Below are 21,570 nucleotides of genomic sequence, written 5' to 3'. Positions count from 1 at the left end.
GGGGTCACTTACAGAGACGGTGCAGTGATTTCTCTGCGACTTTTCTAAGGATAAGTTTGGGTATAATAAGCAGAACTACACTTCCCAGCATCCTCTGAGAAGCTATTGTTGGCATAAAGTATAGTTTGTATAACTGTGGTGATTGTAGTTGTCCCAGACTATTAGCAGAGTGCAGCAGTACAAATATACAGGGGCGCATTCTCCAATAAACACAAGTTATGGGACCAGAAGAAGCTCCCGGGGTTACTTTACCGGCCTGGCCAGTAAAAACGTTGCATGATTGCAATGTTAAGTATAGGGAAAAATCATAAAAATATAGGAAGGCCGGTATTTTTTTCTAGAAATGGTGGTAACCCTACTGGTGTGACTGGTGGTGACTGCTGAGTAACAGAACTGGTCTGGGAGGGAGATTTGTGAGAAAGTGATATTATTGTTAGGAGAAAGATGTAGATGCTTTGTTTCAGGCTAGTGAATATCTGACAGGTTGGGATCATGTGGGGGAAGGTCTGCTGTTCCTGATTCTGTTGAAGCCCCAAGTTAATACAAAATCATTGAGCTGCTTAAAATTTAAAAGGTTATGGGAGTTGCAGAACAAAGGCTGCTATAATGTAACACAGCTCAATGACTTATAATCATACGGACACATCCATCAATCACTTCGGGCTGTAAGAGCCTGCGCTGCCCCCTTTGTGTAATGACAACACAAGGCAATCCGCCATCTTGGAACACTCACCCTGGTTTGTGAGGAAGCGGAAAAGTCCGCCATGTTGAGACACCCACGCTGGTTTGTATGGAATAGGAATAATCCGCCATTTTTGTACACCCACCAAGCTAATTTCCCGCTCTCCTCCGCGCTGGGACGGAAGTATGACGTAGTTGGCAGGCGACTTGTACAGAGGGAAATCTCGCGGTATTTGCATATTCCTGAATCATGGCTGCAATGAAATTGCTACAAGCGGCGGCTGCCGGTCCCCAAAGCTCAGCTCCTCCCGGAGACACTGACTGGATGGGGCGGGAAGTCAGCACCGGGGTGAGTTATTGTTATTGGTGGGATCCAGATTGTTTCCTGAGACTTTATGAGACACCAGCACTGCATTCTGGGAATTCCTTATATTCACCCCCAATGTCTACTGAGTCTCCTCCTCCCCCCCCTCTCTCTCACCCCCAACTGCCCCCCTCCTTTGTCTTACCCCAACTGCCCCCCTCTGACTCCCTTTAACTATCCCCCTCCTCCTCTCTCACCCCCAACTACCCCTCCTCTGTCTCACCCCCAACTGCCCCCCTCCTCTGTTTCACCCAACTGTCCCCCTCCTCTCTCACCCCCAACTTCCCCCCTCTTCCTCTCTCACCCCAACTGCCCCCCCCTCATTTGTCTCACACCCAACTGTCCCTCCCCTCCTCTGTTTCACCCCCAACTGTCCCCCCTCTCCTCTCACCCCAACTGTCCCCCCTCCTCCTCTCTCACCCCCAATTGTCCCCCCTCCTCTGTCTCACCCCAACTGTCCCCCCCTTTGTCTCACCCCCAACTGTCCCCCCTCCTCCTCTCTCACCCCCAACTGTACCCCCTCCTCTGTCTCCCCCTCAACTATCCCCCCTCTTCCTCTCTCACCCCAACTGTCCCCCCCTCTCTCTCACCCCCAACTGTCCCCCCCTCTCCCACCCCCAACTGCCCCCCCCTCTCTCATCCCCACTGTCCTCCCCCTCTTCCTCTCTCTCTCACCCCAACTGCCCCCCTCCTCTCTCACCCCCAACTGTCCCCCCTCTTCCTCTCTCACCCCCAACTGCCCCCTCTTCCTCTCTCACCCCCAACTGCTCCCCTCTTCTCTCACCCCCAACTGCTCCCCTCTTCTCTCACGCCCAACTGCTCCCCCTCTTCTCTCACCCCCAACTGCTCCCCCTCTTCTCTCACCCCCAACTGCTCCCCCTCTTCTCTCACCCCCAACTGCTCCCCCTCTTCTCTCACCCCCCAACTGTCCCCCCCTCTCTCATCCCCAACTGTCCCCCTCCTCTCATCCCAACTGTCCCCCTCTCTCATCCCCAACTGTCCTCCCCTCTTCCTCTCATCCCAACTGTCCCCCTCTCCCCTCTCATCCCAACTGTCCTCCCCCTCTTCCTCTCTCTCATCCCCAACTTTCCCCCTCTTCCTCTCTACCCCCACTGCCCTCTTCCTCTCTCTCACCCCCAACTGTGCCCCTCTCTGTCTCACCCCAACTGTCCCCCTCCTCCTCTGTCTCACCCCCAACTGTCCCCCTCCTCCTCTGTCTCCACCCCCAACTGCCCCTCCTCTCTGTCTCACCCCCAACTGTCCCCCCTCCTCTGTCTCACCCACCCCCAACTGCCCCCCTCCTTTGTCTCACCCCCAACTGTGCCCTCCTCCTCTCTCTCACCCCAACTTGTTCCCCTCCTCCTCTCTCACCCCCCAATGTCGCCACTCTCCTCTCTCACCCCAACTGTCCCCCTCCTCCTCTCTCTCACCCACTGTCACCCTGTCTCAAACTGTCCCCCCTCTTCTCTTCTCACCCCCCTGCCCCCCTCCTCTCTCACCTCCAACTGTCCGCCTCTTCCTCTCTCATGCCCCAACTGTCCCCCCTCTCTATCCCCAACTGTCCCCCTCTTCCTCTCTCATCCCCAACTGTCCACCCCTCTTCCTCTCCTCATCCCCCAACTGGCCCCCCTCTTCCTCTCTCACCCCCAACTGCCCCCCCCGCGCCTTCCTCTCTCACCCGCCAACTGTCCCCCCTCTTCCTCTCTCACCCCCAACTGCCCCCCCCTCTTCCTCTCTCACCGCCCAACTGTCCCCCCTTCCTCTCTCACCCCCAACTGTCCCCCTCTTCCTTTCTCACCCCCAACTGCCCCCTCTTCCCTCTCTCACCCCCAATTGTCCCCCTCCTCTGTCTCACCCCAACTGTACCCCCTCCTCTGTCTCCCCTCATCTATCCCCCCTCTTCCTCTCTCACCCCAACTGTCCCCCCCCTCTCTCACCCCAACTGCCCCCCCCCCCTCTCACCCCCCAACTGTCCCCCCCTCTCTCACCCCCAACTGTCCCCCCCCCTCTCTCTCACCCCCAACTGTCCCCCCCCCCCCTCTCCCACCCCCAACTGCCCCCCCCTCTCTCATCCCCAACTGTCCTCCCCCTCTTCCTCTCTCATCCCCAACTGTCCTCCCCTCTCCTCCTGCCCCCCTCCTCTCTCACCCCCAACTGTCCCCCCTCTTCCTCTCTCACCCCCAACTGCCCCCCTCTTCCTCTCTCACCCCCAACTGCTCCCCCTCTTCTCTCACCCCCAACTGCTCCCCCTCTTCTCTCACCCCCAACTGCTCCCCCTCTTCTCTCACCCCCAACTGCTCCCCCTCTTCTCTCACCCCCCAACTGCTCCCCCTCTTCTCTCACCCCCAACTGCTCCCCCTCTTCTCTCACCCCCAACTGCTCCCCCTCTTCTCTCACCCCCAACTGCCTCCCCCTCTTCTCTCTCACCCCCAACTGTCCCCCCCTCTCTCATCCCCAACTCCTCCCCTCTTCCTCTCTCATCCCCCAACTGTCCTCCCCCTCTCATCCCCAACTGTCCTCCCCCTCTTCCTCTCTCATCCCCAACTGTCCCCCCCCTCTTCCTCTCTCACCCCCAACTGTCTCCCCTCCTCCTCTCTCACCCCCAACTGTCCCCCCTCCTCCTCTCTCACCCCAACTGTCCCCCCTCTTCCTCTCTCGCCCCCAACTGCCCCCCCTCTTCCTCTCTCATCCCCAACTGTCTCCCCTCTTCCTCTCTCACCCCCAACTGCCCCCCCTTCCTCTCTCACCCCCCAACTGTCCCCCCTCTTCCTCTCTCATCCCCAACTGTCCCCCCCCTCTTCCTCTCTCACCCCCAACTGTCCCCCCTCCTCCTCTCTCACCCCCAACTGTCCCCCCTCCTCGCTCTCTCACCCCCAACTGTCCCCCCTCCTCTTCTCTCACCCCCAACTGTCCCCCCTCTTCCTCTCTCGCCCCCAACTGCCCCCCCTCTTCCTCTCTCATCCCCAACTGTCTCCCCTCTTCCTCTCTCACCCCCAACTGCCCCCCCTTCCTCTCTCACCCCCAACTGTCCCCCCTCTTCCTCTCTCACCCCCAACTGTCCCCCCTCTCCTCTCTCACCCCCAACTGTCCCCCCTCTTCCTCTCTCACCCCCAACTGCCCCCTCTTCCTCTCTCACCCCCAACTGTCCCCCCTCCTCCTCTCTCTCACCCCCAACTGTCCCCCCTCCTCCTCTCTCTCACCCCCAAACTGTCCCCCCTCCTCCTCTCTCTCACCCCCAACTGTCCCCCCTCCTCCTCTCTCTCACCCCCAACTGTCCCCCCCTCCTCTGTCTCACCCCCAACTGTCCCCCTCCTCCTCTCTCACCCCCAACTGCCCCCTCCTCCTCTCTCACCCCCAACTGTCCCCCCTCTTCCTCTCTCTCCCCCCCCTTCTCACCCCCAACTGCCCCCCAACTATGGAAACTCGCCCGGGACATTAATTGCTGACCGTGTGAGATGGGGGGGGCTGCACCCTATAAACAGACAGACTGATCGCTGCAGTACATGGGGGGGGAATAGATAGAAGACGTAACAGTCGGATATTTCTCTCTATTACAGACGACTATTATGGCGGTGGAGTTTGATGGCGGCGTTGTCATTGGCGCTGACTCCAGGACTACAACTGGGTATGTGGGAGGGTTTATGTATTAAAGGGGAGGTACACCTTTACCTTAACTGTATGTTATAGAATGGCTAATTCTAGGGATGCACCAGATCCACTATTTTGGATTCCTTCATGATTCGGCCGAATACCGACCCGAAACCGAACCCTAATTTGCATATGCAAATTAGGGATGGGAAGGGGAAAACATTTTTTACTTCCTTGTTTTCTAACAAAAAGTCACACGATTTCCCTTCCCGCCCCTAATTTGCATATGCAAATTAGGATTCGGGTTCGGTTCTGGTGGGGCAGAAGGATGCGGCCTAATCCGAATCCTGCTGAAAAAGGCTGAATCCTGGCCAAATCCCGAACTGAATCCTGGATTCGGTGCATCCCTTGCTAATTCTAATCAACTTTACAATTGCTCTTCATTACTTATTTTTTATAGTTTTTGAATTATTTGTCTTTATCTCCTTACTCTTTCCAGTGATCAAATGTGGGTCGCTGACCCCATCTAAAAAACAAATCTCTGTAAGGCTACAAATATATTGTTATTGCTACTTTTTATTACTCCTCTTTCTATTCAGGCCTCTCCTATTTATATTCCTGTCTCTTATTCACATTAATGCATGGTTGCTAGGGGAATTTAGACACTAGTTACCAGATTAATTAATGTTAAATGCGTCTTGGTTTTTTGTTTTGTTTTCCGTAATGTACAAACAATTTTTTTTAAAAAAAAAACAGTTTTGTTACTGGTCCTTTAAAAACTCAATTCGAGTTTTTTCTCCAAAGGAAGGAAGGCTGCAAACAACTTTAAACTGATCCCTGGACGTCTCCCATTCACTTAAGCCATTTATCAGGTTTTCGGTGGGAATAGTTGTTTGAGTTCTTAAAGGGCCGGAGTATGATAAATCTTGAACATCAATTTGTTTTCTAAAAAAAAAAAAACTCTAATGGAATTTGAATAACTCTAGTTGAATTTGACTGTTTTCGCCATAAAAAAATTCTAGTTTCGAATTCAAATTTTCAATTGGACCCTTGATGAATGTGCCCCCATTACTGCTGTGTGACCTAAACACGAGTGCCCAGGGTCCCAAGTATGAGGTGGTGTTATAAGGGGGGACTGGGGGTGATTACATTGGGGATTATTCTAATGAGGAATAGGCTGAGGGTATAAGTGCTCTCTCTCTCGCCCCCCGCAGGGCATATATTGCTAATCGAGTGACAGACAAACTGACTCCAGTACATGATCGAATCTTCTGCTGTCGCTCTGGTTCTGCCGCTGACACTCAGGCCATCGCTGATGCCGTCACCTACCAACTGGGCTTCCACAGGTAAGTCACCCCCCCCGGCTGGATAGAAATGGACTGCCCCAGACAGTGGGATTATTAGAGGAGCTGTTGTGCCCCCCATAATGCCTTTGTGCTTCTCCAGCATCGAACTGGACGGACCCCCCCTGGTCCACACGGCGGCCAACCTCTTCAAGGAGATGTGTTACCGCTACCGGGAGGATCTGATGGCCGGGATCATAGTGGCCGGCTGGGACAAGAGGAAGGGTGGGCAGGTATGTGGCACCTCCATACACTTATTTATTTATATATATATCCATATAATACACACAAGCCATGAATATCCTGTAAATTATATCCTTATAAACGGTGAGTTGTGAGGTCATCAGTTATAAACGGTGAGTTCTGAAGTCATTTCTGTCACATGACTCACTGAAATTTGTGTATTATAATAAATAAAGTACCCCCAGTTGCAAAATATGAGGATATTAGAAGTTACCTCGGAGTTCCATGACCTGTATAATAACACTCGGCCTTCGGCCTCGTACTTTTATATGGTCATGAAACTTATAATATCCTTATATTTTACAAGAGGGGATACTTTATTCACTAAATCATACACACAAGCCACCAATATCTTGTACATTTATAGCCTTATAAACAGTGACTAGTGATGTCATCCGCTATAACCGGTTACTAGTGATGTGACCTGTTTAAAAACACTCAGCCTTCAGCCTCGTACTTTTATATGGTCATGAAACTCCTTGTTGACTAATAATATCCTTATATTTTACAATCGGGGCTACTTTATTCACTTAATAGTACACAAGAGCCATGAATATCTTGTAAATTTATATCCTTAAACGGTGAGTAGTGATGTCATCAGTTATAAATGGCATTTCTGTCACATGACTCACTTAAACATTTGTATTATAATAAATAAAGTCCCCCTTGTCAGAAAATATGAGGATTTTGGAAGTAATCATGACCTGTATAAAATGGAACTCCTTGGGGACTTATGATATAGTGAATACAGTACCCCCAGTTGTAAAATATAAGGATATTATAAGTTACAGAGGAGTTTCATGACCATATAAAAGTACGAGGCCGAAGGCCGAGTGTTTTTATACAGGTCATGGAACTCCAAGGTAACTTCTAATATCCTCATATTTTGCAACTGGGGGTACTTTATTTATTATAATACACAAGTTTCAGTGAGTCATGTGACAGAAATGACATCAGAACTCACTGTTTATAAGGATATAATTTACAGGATATTCATGGCTTTTGTGTATTATATCCTTATATTTTACAATAGGGGGTACTTTATTCACTGTATAAAAATGTGTCACCCCTGCAGGTCTATACGGTGCCCATGGGGGGGATGTTGGTGCACCAGCAGTTCTCCATCGGAGGCTCCGGCAGTTCCTATATTTATGGATTTGTAGATTCCACGTACCGCCCGGGAATGACTAAAGAGGAGTGTCTGAAATTCACAGCCAATGGTAAGCCAGCTCAGAGTCACATGACCAGCTGCAAGCTCATCGTCGAGTCTCTTCATTCCGAACTGTAAACCTTTGTTATCCTTTCTCTGCAGCGCTCGCTCTCGCCATGGAAAGAGACGGCTCCAGCGGGGGAGTTATCCGACTTGCCGCCATCACAGAGGAAGGAGTCGAGCGACAGGTGATCCTTGGCAACCAGTTGCCCCGTTTCCCCTCATCCTGAAGGTTCCAAATTCCTGTCTTTTTGCCCCGTCTGCTCTTTTGTTATTCAGTCGTGTGTTAATGAATAAAGGCTGGTGCCCACCCACTGCCTCATTACTCCATCGCTCTGTGCAGGTTTACTCGACATTCATGTGTTATAAGGATAATGTACCCCCTACTGTAAATGATAAGGATATTAGAAGTCACTGAGGGGTTGTTCTGTGACCATATAAAGGCACAAGGCTGCAGGCTGAGTTATACAGGGAACTCTGAGTATCACTCATGTATTATAAGGGATAATGTACCCCCTACTGTAAATGATAAGGATATTAGAAGTCACTGAGGGGTTGTTCTGTGACCATATAAAGGCACAAGGCTGCAGGCTGAGTTATACAGGGAACTCTGAGTATCACTCGTGTATTATAAGGGATAATGTACCCCCTACTGTAAATGATAAGGATATTAGAAGTCACTGAGGGGTTGTTCTGTGACCATATAAAGGCACAAGGCTGCAGGCTGAGTTATACAGGGAACTCTGAGTATCACTCATGTATTATAAGGGATAATGTACCCCCTACTGTAAATGATAAGGATATTAGAAGTCACTGAGGGGTTGTTCTGTGACCATATAAAGGCACAAGGCTGCAGGCTGAGTTATACAGGGAACTCTGAGTATCACTCATGTATTATAAGGGATAATGTACCCCCTACTGTAAATGATAAGGATATTAGAAGTCACTGAGGGGTTGTTCTGTGACCATATAAAGGCACAAGGCTGCAGGCTGAGTTATACAGGGAACGCTGAGTATCACTCGTATTATAAGGGATAATGTACCCCCTACTGTAAATGATAAGGATATTAGAAGTCACTGACCATATAAAGGCACAAGGCTGCAGGCTGAGTTATACAGGGAACTCTGAGTATCACTCATGTATTATAAGGGATAATGTACCCCCTACTGTAAATGATAAGGATATTAGAAGTCACTGAGGGGTTGTTCTGTGACCATATAAAGACACAAGGCTGCAGGCTGAGTTATACAGGGGTATAATTAATGCTATAGAATATGTTGCTGCAATACTAAACAAGACCACTAGATGTCAGTTATTGTATTTACCTTATTCCTCAGTTACACTGCAATTCTATATGTGGCCACTGGGTGTCTGGCAAGATGAGTGATATCTGCAAATAGATTACAAATTCATTGCCAGGTTTCTATGGTTACTGATTTATATCTCATGGCCTGGCACAGGGTGTAAGTCAAACTGACCATTTTATTTTTAGTCTTCTATAAAAAGTTTATTGAATGAAATGCTGATTTGTCAGTTTGATATGACGGTGTATATTATATATTGGGATAGCCTGGGGTTCTACTCCCAGCATGCACTCCCACTTCAGTGCGTTCAAGTCCCAGCTGGCAGTTATAGCAATTCCCGTATGCAGAAACAGGGGCAACCAATCACATGCTTTCTCCTAACTCTCTGGGGCAAATGTTGTTCTGTTACATTGAAGTCAGTGGCTGAGAGTTCACTGGTTAATCTGATAGAGACTCTGTGGCAGCTCCCTCTTCTATAAACAGAAACAGACAAATACATGTACATTCTGCATACTGGGGACGGGGTTGTTCCCCTTTAAATTAACTGTTAGTAGGATGTAGAGAGGGATATTCTGAGACAATTTACAATTGGTTGTAACTTCTTATTAGTTGTGTTTTATGAGTTATTTAGTTTTTTATTCGGCAGCTCTCCTGTTTGAAATTACAGCACTCTGGTTGCTAGGGTCCAAATTCCCCTAGCAACCATGCATTGATTTGAATAAGCGACTGGTGTATGAATAGGAGAGGTCTGAATAGAAAGATGAGGAGTAAAAAGTAACAATAACAATATATTTGTAGCCTTACACAGCATTTGTTTTTAGATGGGGTCAGTGACCCCCTGTTTGAAAGCTGGAAAGAGTCAGAAGAAGAAGGCAAATCATTCAAAACCTAATAAAAATAAATAATGAAGACGAATTGAAAAGTTGCTTAGCCATCCTATAACATACTTAAAGTTAATTAGAATTAATTTGAAGGTGAACCATCCCATTAAGGGCAGCAGCTGTGAGGTGGGATGTGCCTTATCTGTAGGATCATTCCTGGGCTGGTATTTATTCTGTATACATTAGCGATGCATAACGTAGGGAATGTTAAGGTGACAGTTTTCCCCTATGCTACAGACACATTGCTGGGCCATTGCAGGAGGAAAGTGCCAGTTCATTGCCAGCTCACTATAGATGGCAGTTAGGGTGATATTGTCTCTGTAGGTTTCTATTGGGTTATGTAAGGGCAGTTGGGTTCAGATTGTGGGTAACACTATTGCCTTTTATTAAATTGCCCAAGTTTGTCCTTAGCTGGCACTCTCAATGCCAACGTCTCTCTGGGAATAAACAAATTCAACAGAGTTTTGGGAAATAATTGGAAAAACATCTGCTCCTATAGTCTCTGGAGAACCTGGAGGGAAACCTGGGCCTCCACCTTCTACATGTCCCCACCTGCCACCAGTCCTACCCCCAATTCACTCCCTTTGTCGTTGTGCACTTCTTCCTTGCTGTGTCAAATGTATTCTCCTCTAGTCCTCCAGGGATTTACCATTCCCACAATGTGTAAAGGTGGCCATTCATGGGCAGATTTAAGATAATTCGGTCATTTAGACCATTTCAGTAGTTTATCTGGCAGTGTATGGGGCCTCCCAGAACAATATCTGGCCAAAAATCAGATCTTGATCGGGCAGGACCGTCATGACCGTATCAACTACTACATGTGGTCCTCCTCCTGTCGGCTGGTATGTCCACCATTGTAATCCAATTGTCTCACCCGTAGGGTTGAATAATTGCTTTAGCCCAATATCACCCTCCTTTTGGTGGACATATCAGAGAAAAGATTCGCTCGTTTGGTGGACATTCTAACCAGCTTAAATTTCTCTTGGATTTGAATAAATACTTAATCATATTGAGCCTGACCCTGAAGTTCCCCCTGTGTTTGACTTGAACCATTCAGGTCTCCTATAGTAACCAGACTGCTCTATTAGAATTATAAATGAGTACAGAGTATCACAATACAGGGTATGAAACAATAGCTCATATGTGGGGCACATGGAGCAACACAGCATCTTGTTACCATTTAACAACTTCTTCTGCCATGGGGCTGATCCCATGACATCCAATCATCATCCTCGTGTGGTTGGACTCAATGCATAGAGGGCCATTGAAGTTGCCTTCCTGGTGACCCCCAACGCCCCAGTCCGACCCTGACACATTAGCACTAAAAATGCTATTCAGAGAGGATGACAGCTGAGTGTTCTTTTTGTAGCCTGAGACACTGACAAACCCAAGGACCTTTGGCCCTGAGGTCTTAACCTTTCTACAAAGGCAGCTGTTCCATGTGTCCTTTTCTCTAATCTAGAAAATAGCCAATTATATATCATAAATGCCAAACCCCCATCTCTGGAGTGAGCCCCAGTTACTCCATTCAACCGATCTTTGTGTACGCCCACTTTAGTGGATGCCAGAAATGCAGGTTTAGAAGGGGTGCCATAAGTAACCATGGAGCCCCAAACTACTAAAGCATGTCCTCCTCCCGAGTCACCCCACCTGGCCCCCCCTGTGATCACCAGGGCCCCCCACCGACAACTAGAATGCAGAACCATCAACTTTAACAAACTAGATGTGATGTCACTGCGCAGAGACCTGATTGAAGCCATGGATTGTATATTGCATATAATGCGCCCATCACTCTGTTGATGTCACTGAATGCGTTGGTGCATGTGAATATTGGATTTTTTGAGCAAGAAGCTGAGAAACCTAGGAATGAGGCAATATGACAGAAGGAGGCAGTTGAACAGTCCAGAGAAAATGACTGGTTTGAGATTGGGGCCCGGCTCATATGATCACACCCCTGATTCACCCCAGCCACTGTTTATTATGATGAAACCCCACCCATTATCTACTGAAACCCTGCCAACCTCCCAGTATGTCCCTCCCCGACTCAAACCAAGAATCTCAACTTTGTGTGTCTTAGGATGCTGACCAGTACCACCCCAGCCAGAGATTCCATACACTAAACCTATATAGATTGATTTTCCAGAGAGCAATAGTGCTAATATTGACCCCTGTTATGAAGCTCCGGTAATGGGACCAGGGACAGGCTGGGCCGGCGGGACACCGGGAAAAAACCTGGTGGGCCCAGGATCTTTCGCTCCTGCACTGCCTCATCTGCCGGAGAAACTCGACAGTGCACATGCATGCGAATGGGGGTGCAGGAGGTATCGGCGGCACAGAATAGTTTGTGGCTGGAGGGCCCAGGGGACAGCGTGGGGGGACCCTGAGGCCAACACTGGATGGGACCCTGATGGACACTGTTAGGTAGACCCCCTAGCTTGGCCTGTGCAATGGTTTATCATACATGGATAATATCTGAGGAAGATTATACTGGATCAGGCAATTTAGGTCTCAATAAAGAGAGAAATCTCATGTGAATACATTACACCACAAGCAGCTCATTAATAAAAAAATTCTACCTATATTTATTGTCTTTACATTTAATAAGGGTTGGAACTGGAAGTCACGGTAGCTTCTCTTCTTATAGACAAGGGGTTCCTCACCAAATCCCAGGAACAGCAAAGTAACAGCACTGCTTATAGATACAGTCTACAGACCCAACCCATGCCGTCTGTTCCACTAATGAGTTCATGAAGAACGTTTGCTTTTGGTAGTCCACAGAGAAGGGGTTTTATGTCCATAAATGAGGTTCTGTTGAGTATCAGAAGGTGGAGCTGTTCATGTTAGGTATAGTTATTCTCAGCAATCAGAAGGTGGAGCTGTTGATATGCCTCATTAACAAGGCACAGAAGGTGACTTTATTTCTGAGAATTGGAAAGGCAGAGAAGTTATTGTCCCTGGTCAAATTGGCTCAGAATGTGAAATTATCATGAATTTGAGGGTGGAGCTGTCAATGGGTATCGGAAGGCGTAGCTGCTAATGAATGTTTGACATTGCACGTCAAGACTGTATGTTGGCAAGGAACACAGTGTGGAGTTGTTATGCAGGTCTGAGCACCCAAATCTGTTTCCCCTCCCTTTGTGTGCACACGAGAATGTGGATTTGTTTGTTAATAAATATAAGGGACCAGATGTTGCTACACAAATCTTAGCATCGGAATGTCAAGCCATTAGCACAGCTTGAGTGAAGAATTTAATTATATCTGATGCCTTGGAAGTGGATTGGTTGAGAAAGGCTTGAGGTCAAAATGTGACCTGATCAAGGCTTGGTCGATCAGAATGTAGAGTTAACAAGGGTTTGGGGGTTAGCACGTTGAGTTACCAGATCTTGGAGGTCAAAATGTAATGTGGAGTTACTTGGAGGTTAGAATATTGAGTTAGGCTTCGGGGCTTAGAACGTGGAGTAGTTATGGAGGTTAGAATGTAGAGTTATATGGCTTTGAGGTTAGTATGTTGTCAAGGCTTGGTTGTTAGAACATGGGATAGTTTTGGGGGTTAGAATATGTAGTTTCAAGGCTTGGCATCTAGAATGTGGAGTTATCAAAGTATTGAGGTTAGAATATGAAATAGCTATCAAGTATTGGGGTTTAAAAAATGAAATAAGTTTAGGGTTGGAATGTGTGCTTATCAAGGTTTCTGGTCTGAAATGTGGTTATCAAGTATTTGGGGTTAGAACATGGAATACTTTCGGGGGTTAGCTGTTAAGGCTTGTGGTCTAGAACATGGAGTAGGTTTAGAACATTCATTCGTTTTGGGGGTTAGAATTTGGAGTTATCAAGCTGTGAGGGTTAGAATGTTGAAAAGTTATACAGGTTTGAGGGTAAGAAGGTGGTGGCTGAGAACATGTTCTTGTTGAGTCTGATTCGATAGAGGTTCAAAATGTGGGTATAGCAGCTGAAAATCAGAATGGCTTTGCTGGGGAGGGTACTTTTCTGCCCCTCGTTAAGGCACAGGAGGTTACCCTTGCTACAACCATTTAGAATTTGGAGTCAAAATGTAAATTAAAGTCCACATTCTTATCCAGAGCCTCACTGTCCCTTATTGAATAGGAAGTTGCAATGGCTGTGCAAGTATCAAATTCGGTTATGGACAGTTTCAACTGGATCAAGAACGTGGGAATAGGTAGGTCCATCTGTAAGCTTGGTTCAGAAAGCTGAGAGGATCAGAGAGTATTTGTTCTTGAGGCTCCCAGTGAAAGAGTTTGTAACCATTATCGGTGTGTATAGAGTGGGGGCGCTCTCATTTCGTAATGTAATACTAAAGTCTTGAGACGCAGAAGAAGGAGTGTTTATTACAGAGGCTCCGATTGTGGAACTCAGTAACTAGAAGGTTAGGTCTTCACTTGAGAAGGTGCTTGAGAAGGTGTCTCAGAAGGTCCTATGGTTGATTGGCTCAGGAAGCAGGAATCCCCCTTTAATGACATTCAGGGCGAGTTTGGTTCATTCCTATGGAAATGTGCGACTCAGAAGGTTGAGTCATTAGCCGACATGGTCGAATCCATCTGGTGGCGGAAGGACACCCTGGCCTTCCCGCTGAAGTAGGCCCGGCTCTGCTGTGCATCTGTATCACTGTTCACAGAGGGAGTGGAGCGGAGGCTTGGCTTGTGGCCAGAAGATGAGGGGGAGGAAGGTGAGGTAGGTGAAGGAGGTTCTGGTTTGGAAGGAAAAGATAGAAGTTAAGTGGGTGCCGTGTAGACAACAGCTGTAACATCCTGCCCTCAAATGACCCTCCTCCCCACCTCCATGCTACCCACAGTCTTTAGTAAGCTCTGAGCACTGGTGCTTCCCCTTGAGTCACTCCACACACCTTCAATCCTTCATTGCTTTTCTCCTCCACCTCAAACCCAAGTCTATCATCGCGTTTCCTACCACCATTAGGGTTGTTTTCTGGTGAAAAATATCAGCTCTCCTGGGATCTTCTTTCTCCAATGAATAATCTGGGTATCAAGTTTGGACCAACTGGACCAGTGAAATAGCAGCCAGGTGGCAACCATTGCCTCAACATTCGCTCAACATTTGAGCACTTCTCTACATGCCCAGTCATGTCTCCATTCCCCACCTTCCTGCACTGCCCCACCAACATTGCTCTTCTCCCTTTCACTCCAGCTAATACCCAACCAACAATCCTCATTATCCAGCCCAACTACTGTTCCTCACCTTTACTTACTCACAGGATACTCAATGGCTGTCCCTATTAGCCCCACCCATTCTTATTCACTCTGACCTACTTGCACATGGGCTGAAACTGCAAACAGCAAATTCATAAGGAATTGGATCAATAATTATCTGAAGGGGCAAAGTACTGTACATGGCATCTGGCACTCACTAATATTCTTTCCTACACTCCGCAACCCTTCCTCGTGTACTCACCTGCACTGCACTCACCTGCACTGCACTCACCTGCACTGTACTCACCTGCACTGCACTCACCTGCACTGCACTCACCTGCACTGCACTCACCTGCACTGCACTCACCTGCACTGCACTCACCTGCACTGCACTCATCTGCACTGTACTCATCTGCACTGTACTCACCTGCACTGTACTCACCTGCACTGCACTCACCTGCACTGTACTCGCCTGCACTGCACTCGCCTGCACTGTACTCGCCTGCACTGCACTCACCTGCACTGTACTCACCTGCACTGTACTTATCTGCATTCTATTTACCTGCACTGTACTTATCTTCACTGCACTCACCTGCACTGTACTTGCCTGCACACCTTTCTGTCCCTCACTTGAGTCCCCTGTGTTATTCTCTGATGGGTTCTCACCACCCACTCGTACTACACTCTGTATCTTACACTAATCAGCCTCCTTCCTTCACACACATATATATATACACCCCTTACCTCACTCATACTCATTCCCTCTCTCATACTCACCCTCCTCACTCTTCTTCCTTTTTCTTTCCTTCCTTCTCCCGTACCAAGGGAAACACGTCAGAGCCTTCACCCCCATCCTGACAAAATAACCAGAGACTTGAGAAAGACAGACGGACATAGAGGTTAGATAGCTGTACATTAGATGGATAGACAGACGGACATAGAGGTTAGATAGCTGTACATTAGATGGACAGACAGACAGACAAATATATAATAGAATATATAGATAACCATAGATTAAATAGATACACAGATAGAGATAACTATAGATTAAATTAGACAGACAGATGGATATACAGATATAGATGGTGGGTAGACAAACAGACTGATATACAGAAGGACAGACAGAGAGATGCGACAGACATTCAGTATATACTGTATATATATATATTATATACACACACACAGGCAGTTGCAGAGACAAGACTGGGCAGTTGCAGCTACAGAATCGGTGCATTTCTCTCATACCTTCCCTCCCTGTATATAAACACGGGCTCTATATACAGACACACATATATATATATATATACTGATATATTTATTCACTCACACAACAGACATGACTCACATACAGGCAATGCAAATAAATAGGGGAATCATCAGGAGTCGTTACTGTCCCGGACTGAAGAGCTTACACTCTATACATTAGTGGGAGTTAATTGATACTGGGGGGGGGGTTGTGCCTCTCATACGGAGATGAGAATTGAAAGTTAGAGAATGGGGTACACACTCTATTTGGGGGGGGACATTTGTGTGCATGAGAGACAATGGAGTCCCACGCTAATGTGGATGCTGGGAGTTGCAGTTGTGTCTCTGTGCAGGATTATGTGGCAAGTATAAACGTGACCAACTGCACAGGCGCATGTCACTGAGCCGCACAGCAGGGCCCACCCTGGGAATGTTCCGGATTAGAGCTGCACATTCCTCTGGAGTTCTCTTTCTCCTGCACTCAATGGCTGAATGGCCCCGGGGCCCCATGGGGTCACTGACCCACTTTAGGGTCACAGTGGAGCCTGTAATGAATATACGACCTGCTGCCCCATCCCAACCCCATTCAGCTCAAAGGAAACTCAATTCCATTAACCCTTTCCTTTGCCTCAGTGTCTATTAACCCTTTGCTTTCTGACCTATTTACTGCTTTCTCCTCACACACACACACTACCCTGTAACCCTTTTTCTGCTCGGTGTCTATTAACTCTTTCCTTTCTTTTTCTGCCTATTAACACCTTCCTCCCCCACACAGCCCTTCCTTCTCAGTGTCTATTAACCCTTTCCTTACTATTAATTCTTTCCTCCCCATGTACATTCCACTATAACCCTGTCCTTCTCCTCAATGTATCTATTAACCCTTCCTAACACAGTGCCAATTAACCCCTTCTTCCTGACACACAGTACCCTGTAACCCTTTACTTTCTTCTCCGAGTGTCTACAGTACCCTGTAACCCTTATGTCCCACAGAGTGCCTACACTTACCTTGCCCCAAAACAGTGCTCATTAACCCTTTCCCTCTCTGCGTGTGTTAAGCCTTTGCATAGGAGAAGCCATAGGTACCTTCTTAGTAAGAGTTAATTAACCCCTGCCCTCTCTTAGCCAGAATTTCCTAATTCCAGATGAAAGGGTTAGTTCCCTATTCCCCAAAATTTTAATTTGCACAGAGCTGGGTTGGGGGGCTGCTAATTCTCCATTACAGAATGTGTAGAACACTGACACCTAGTGGCCAATATAAATAATGTTCATTTATTAATACACAACCTTATGCATACTGTTCTATTAACCCCTCGTACACTCCTTTTGCTGCATATGATCCCCACAGGAGGGTACAGCCCCACACATGGCATCCCCTGGCAGCATTTTTGGATAAATAACACAATAGAATGCAAATTAATATTAAAAATATAACTGTAAGGAGTTTGCAAGTTTAACCCTTTCTGAGACTTCTCTCCATTCTACTGAAGCTTCTGGAATCTGAATGCCTGCCGCAGTGACAGAAATCCCTCAGGACCCTACAGAAACAAACCAGTTCTACCGGATCTCAAGCTGTGCAGCCCCAGCGACCCCGCCAGCTCAGGTTACTGGGTAGGAATCTGTGCAACAAGGAAGATGGGGTTCTTGCACTGAGAGTGGGGGTACCTGCAGCTGAACCCCATTCACTTTGTATGGGGACAATTCCATGACAAAACAAAGCAGGAGTCAGTCTGTTAATCAGCTGACTTCAGCAGCATTGTTTCAGGAGTCAGAAACAGCAGTGCAGAGAATTTAAACAGCCAAACACATACTGTTTTCATTGGGTTAAGTTCCCCTTTAAATTTCAATGGTGGCTATCAACATTAAATCTGTACAAATAGATTCAGCTTTAGCCCCCACACAATTAGTGGCCCGTGTGACCCAGACCATACGTTGTATGTAGCCACAACAAAGTGCAGCTAGTGTACACACGGAGTTATCAACAGGCAACTCTGCAACTGCTGCTGAACTACAGTTCTGGCCTTGTGTAGATTGCAAGCTCTTGGGATCCAGGACCTCTCTCTTCCCATGTTAGTAAATCTCATGTGCGTGGATTAAGTACAGCTGTAAAGCGCCGGGCACCTTGCGGGCAAGTTAATAAATAGACACACACACTTACCTTTAGCTCTTTGCCTGGTGAGTGTTTGTTGAGTGTGACAGTGTGTGAGTGTGTGTGAGTCACATGGCACCCCTCCCACTGTGTGTCCCACATATAATCACTGCTCACTTATCTGCTCTGCAGCAACAACAGGGCACTGCCCCTTTAACTCCTGCACTGCTCACTCTGACTCTTCCTCCTGATACAATGGGCTCTTTATGGGCCGGGACACACGGACGCCCCTGCCAACCTGCTGGGAGTTGTATATACACAGGGGCGGGGAGTTAAAGCTCCAGATATCACTGTGTGTGTTTTCTACAGACTCTCTGGGCGAATCTCTGCCAAGAAAAGACTCTGGGCCTCTGGGACATTGCACCCCACACTAACACCTCAGAGCACAGGTAGCACAGCAGCCAATCATGCCCTGACTAGTGTTGCCATTGGCCGGTATTTTACCTGCCCGGCCTGTAAAAATGATGCTTAATACCAATGTTATTAATAGGGAATAAAGATAAATATATAGGAAGGTCAGTGATCCTAATGTTATTAATAGGGAATAAAGATAAATATATAGGAAGGTCAGTGATCCCAATGTTATTAATAGGGAATAAAGATAAATATATAGGAAGGTCAGTGATCCCAATGTTATTAATAGGGAATAAAGATAAATATATAGGAAGGTCAGTGATCCCAATGTTATTAATAGGGAATAAAGATAAATATATAGGAAGGCCAGTGATCCCAATGTTATTAATAGGGAATAAAGATAAATATATAGGAAGGTCAGTGATCCCAATGTTATTAATAGGGAATAAAGATAAATATATAGGAAGGTCAGTGATCCCAATGTTATTAATAGGGAATAAAGATAAATATATAGGAAGGCCAGTGATCCCAATGTTATTAATAGGGAATAAAGATAAATATATAGGAAGGTCAGTGATCCCAATGTTATTAATAGGGAATAAAGATAAATATATAGGAAGGTCAGTGATCCCAATGTTATTAATAGGGAATAAAGATAAATATATAGGAAGGTCAGTGATCCCAATGTTATTAATAGGGAATAAAGATAAATATATAGGAAGGCTGGTATTTTTTTACCAGAAAAGGTGGCAACCCTAGTCCTGACCAATAGCAGCTCCCTCCTTTCCCACATTCATTAGCTCTCTGTCCATTAGCTATTGCTGGACACTAACCGCCCACTGCTCTTAATACACAGATATCTGTGATCAACCCCCCCATCTCTCCTAATCAGGGCCGTCATCAGGGGGGCACAGCGGGTACAAGTGTAAGGGGAGCCCGGCAGTGCTGAACTTTTTCAAAGAGCCTGGCCCCCCCTTGACAGCCATGCCGCCTACTTCCAAAGTCCTGAGCAGCCGAAATACGGAAGTGCCGAAAAGACCCGAAGTCAAGAAAACAGCCAAAATTGAGGTCCCAAAGCGGTGAAAAGACACAAAGTCACAAAACCAGCTGAAATTGAAGTCCCAATGTGGAAAAACGACCCAAAGTCACGAAAACAGACAAAACTGAAGTCCCGAAGCAGCGAAAAGACCCAAAGTCACGAATGAACAGCTGAAATTGAAGTCCTGAAGCGTAGAAAAAAAAAAGTCACGAAAACAGCCGAAATTGAAGTCCTGAAACGGCGAAAAGACCCAAAGTCACAAAAACAGACGAAATTGAAGTCCTGAAGCGGCGAAAAGACCCGAAGTCAAGAAAACAGCCAAAATTGAGGTCCCAAAGCGGTGAAAAGACACAAAGTCACAAAACCAGCCGAAATTGAAGTCCCAAAGTGGAAAAAAGACCCAAAGTCACGAAAACAGCCGAAACTGAGGTCCTGAAGCAGCGGAAAGACCCAAAGTCACGAATGAACAGCTGAAATTGAAGTCCTGAAGCGTAGAAAAAAAAAAGTCACGAAAACAGCCGAAATTGAAGTCCTGAAGCGGCGAAAAGACCCAAAGTCACGAAAACAGACGAAATTAAAGTCCTGAAGCGGAGAAAAGACCCAAAGTCACGAAAATAGACGAAATTGAAGTCCCAAAGTGGAAAAACGACCCAAAGTCACGAAAACAGACAAAACTGAAGTCCCGAAGTGGCAAAAAGACCCAAAGTCACGAAAACAGCCGAAACTGAGGTCCTGAAGCAGCGAAAAGACCCAAAGTCACGAATGAACAGCTGAAATTGAAGTCCTGAAGCGTAGAAAAAAAAAAGTCACGAAAACAGCCGAAATTGAAGTCCTGAAGCGGCGAAAAGACCCAAAGTCACGAAAACAGACGAAATTGAAGTCCTGAAGCGGCGAAAAAGACCCAAAGTCACGAAAACAGACGAAATTAAAGTCCTGAAGCGGAGAAAAGACCCAAAGTCACGAAAACAGACAAAATTGAAGTCTTGAAGCGTCGAAAAAACCCAAAGTCACAAAAACAGCTAAAATCGAAGTCCTGAAGCGTCGAAAAAACCCAAAGTCACGAAAACAGCCGAAATTGATGTCCTGAAGCGGCGAAAAGACCCAAAGTCACGAAAACAGCTGAAATCGAAGTCCTGAAGCGTCGAAAAAACCCAAAGTCACGAAAACAGCCGAAATTTATGTCCTGAAGCGGCGAAAAAACCCAAAGTCAAGAAACAGCCGAAATTGAATTCCTAAAACAGCAAAAAGACCCAAAGTCACGAAAGGAGGCGAAGTTGATGTCCTGAAGCGTCAAAAAAACCCAAAGACACAAAAACAGCTGAAAATTGAAGTCTTGAAGTGGCGAAAAGACCCAAAGTCACGAAAACAGACAAAATTGATGTCCTGAAGCGTCGAAAAAAACCAAAGTCACAAAAACAGCCAAAATTGAAGTCCTGAAGCGATGAGTTCAATACTACTGAACACCAACGTGTGTTTTTATTTTTTTTAATCCCCTGGCCACAAATATTCTATAGGCCACTGCCACCAATGTTTTTTTTAAAAAAATGTTCTTTGGGGCCCCAATTTTTTTGTTTACTGAGGGGGGCCCTGGCACCAATGCTTTTTTAAAAAAACTTTTATGGGGGGCCCTGGTCCCCAATAGCTTTTTATAACTTGTGTATCGGGGAGGTTACCTTTTTTAGCGTTGATGTCTGTGGAGTGGAGTGAATGGGATCTTCGGTGGGGCTTGGGGGCCGGGGTGGGCGGGGCCCAGGGGGCCCTGAAAATGTTGTTGTACGGGGCCCCATGATTTCTAATGGCGGCCCTGCTCTTAATACACAGATATCTGGGCACACAGAGGCACTGACAGAAGGATAGAAAACAGAAATGTGTATCAGTTAGGGCAGACACGCTGCAATTCAGGGAGATTAGTTATAGTATATAGTATATACTATGTACTTAGTGCTTTACAAAAATAAGATGATATGTGTGAATCAGAAACACAGTAAAAGAGCTGCTTGGCCAAAAA

The 21,570-nt window shown here is 46.8% G+C and overlaps 1 protein-coding gene and 1 long non-coding RNA gene across 2 annotated transcripts; one reads left to right on the top strand and one right to left on the bottom strand.

Moving 5' to 3' along the window:
* The first annotated feature begins 353 nt into the window (after positions 1 to 353).
* Positions 354 to 7,739, top strand: psmb6.L (proteasome subunit beta 6 L homeolog). Its single transcript, NM_001087748.1, has 7 exons — positions 354 to 396; positions 832 to 1,030; positions 4,603 to 4,670; positions 5,848 to 5,979; positions 6,080 to 6,209; positions 7,295 to 7,439; positions 7,532 to 7,739. The coding sequence occupies exons 2-7, from the start codon at positions 932 to 934 to the stop codon at positions 7,657 to 7,659; spliced, it is 702 nt and encodes a 233-aa protein (NP_001081217.1). The 5' UTR covers positions 354 to 396; positions 832 to 931; the 3' UTR covers positions 7,660 to 7,739.
* Positions 7,740 to 12,173: 4,434 nt separating this feature from the next.
* Positions 12,174 to 18,346, bottom strand: LOC108711786. Its single transcript, XR_001934943.2, has 3 exons — positions 18,179 to 18,346; positions 15,556 to 15,632; positions 12,174 to 14,321 (listed from the first exon to the last, which is right to left on the bottom strand). It is a non-coding gene; the product is annotated as an uncharacterized LOC108711786 (long non-coding RNA).
* Between the last annotated feature and the right edge of the window lie 3,224 nt (positions 18,347 to 21,570).

Source organism: Xenopus laevis, chromosome 3L, assembly GCF_017654675.1.
Source record: "Xenopus laevis strain J_2021 chromosome 3L, Xenopus_laevis_v10.1, whole genome shotgun sequence".
In the NCBI taxonomy this organism is placed as follows: Eukaryota; Metazoa; Chordata; class Amphibia; order Anura; family Pipidae; genus Xenopus; species Xenopus laevis.
This window is presented reverse-complemented; position numbering and strand designations above follow the sequence as displayed.

What these genes read in the sequence shown, in the direction of transcription:
- psmb6.L (NM_001087748.1), top strand. Translation starts at nt 932, where the DNA reads ATGGCTGCAATGAAATTGCTACAAGCGGCGGCTGCCGGTCCCCAAAGC. An exon ending in TACCAACTGGGCTTCCACAG is followed by an intron (nt 5,980 to 6,079) that starts GTAAGTCACCCC and finishes GTGCTTCTCCAG; the next exon opens with CATCGAACTGGACGGACCCC. An exon ending in ACAAGAGGAAGGGTGGGCAG is followed by an intron (nt 6,210 to 7,294) that starts GTATGTGGCACC and finishes TCACCCCTGCAG; the next exon opens with GTCTATACGGTGCCCATGGG.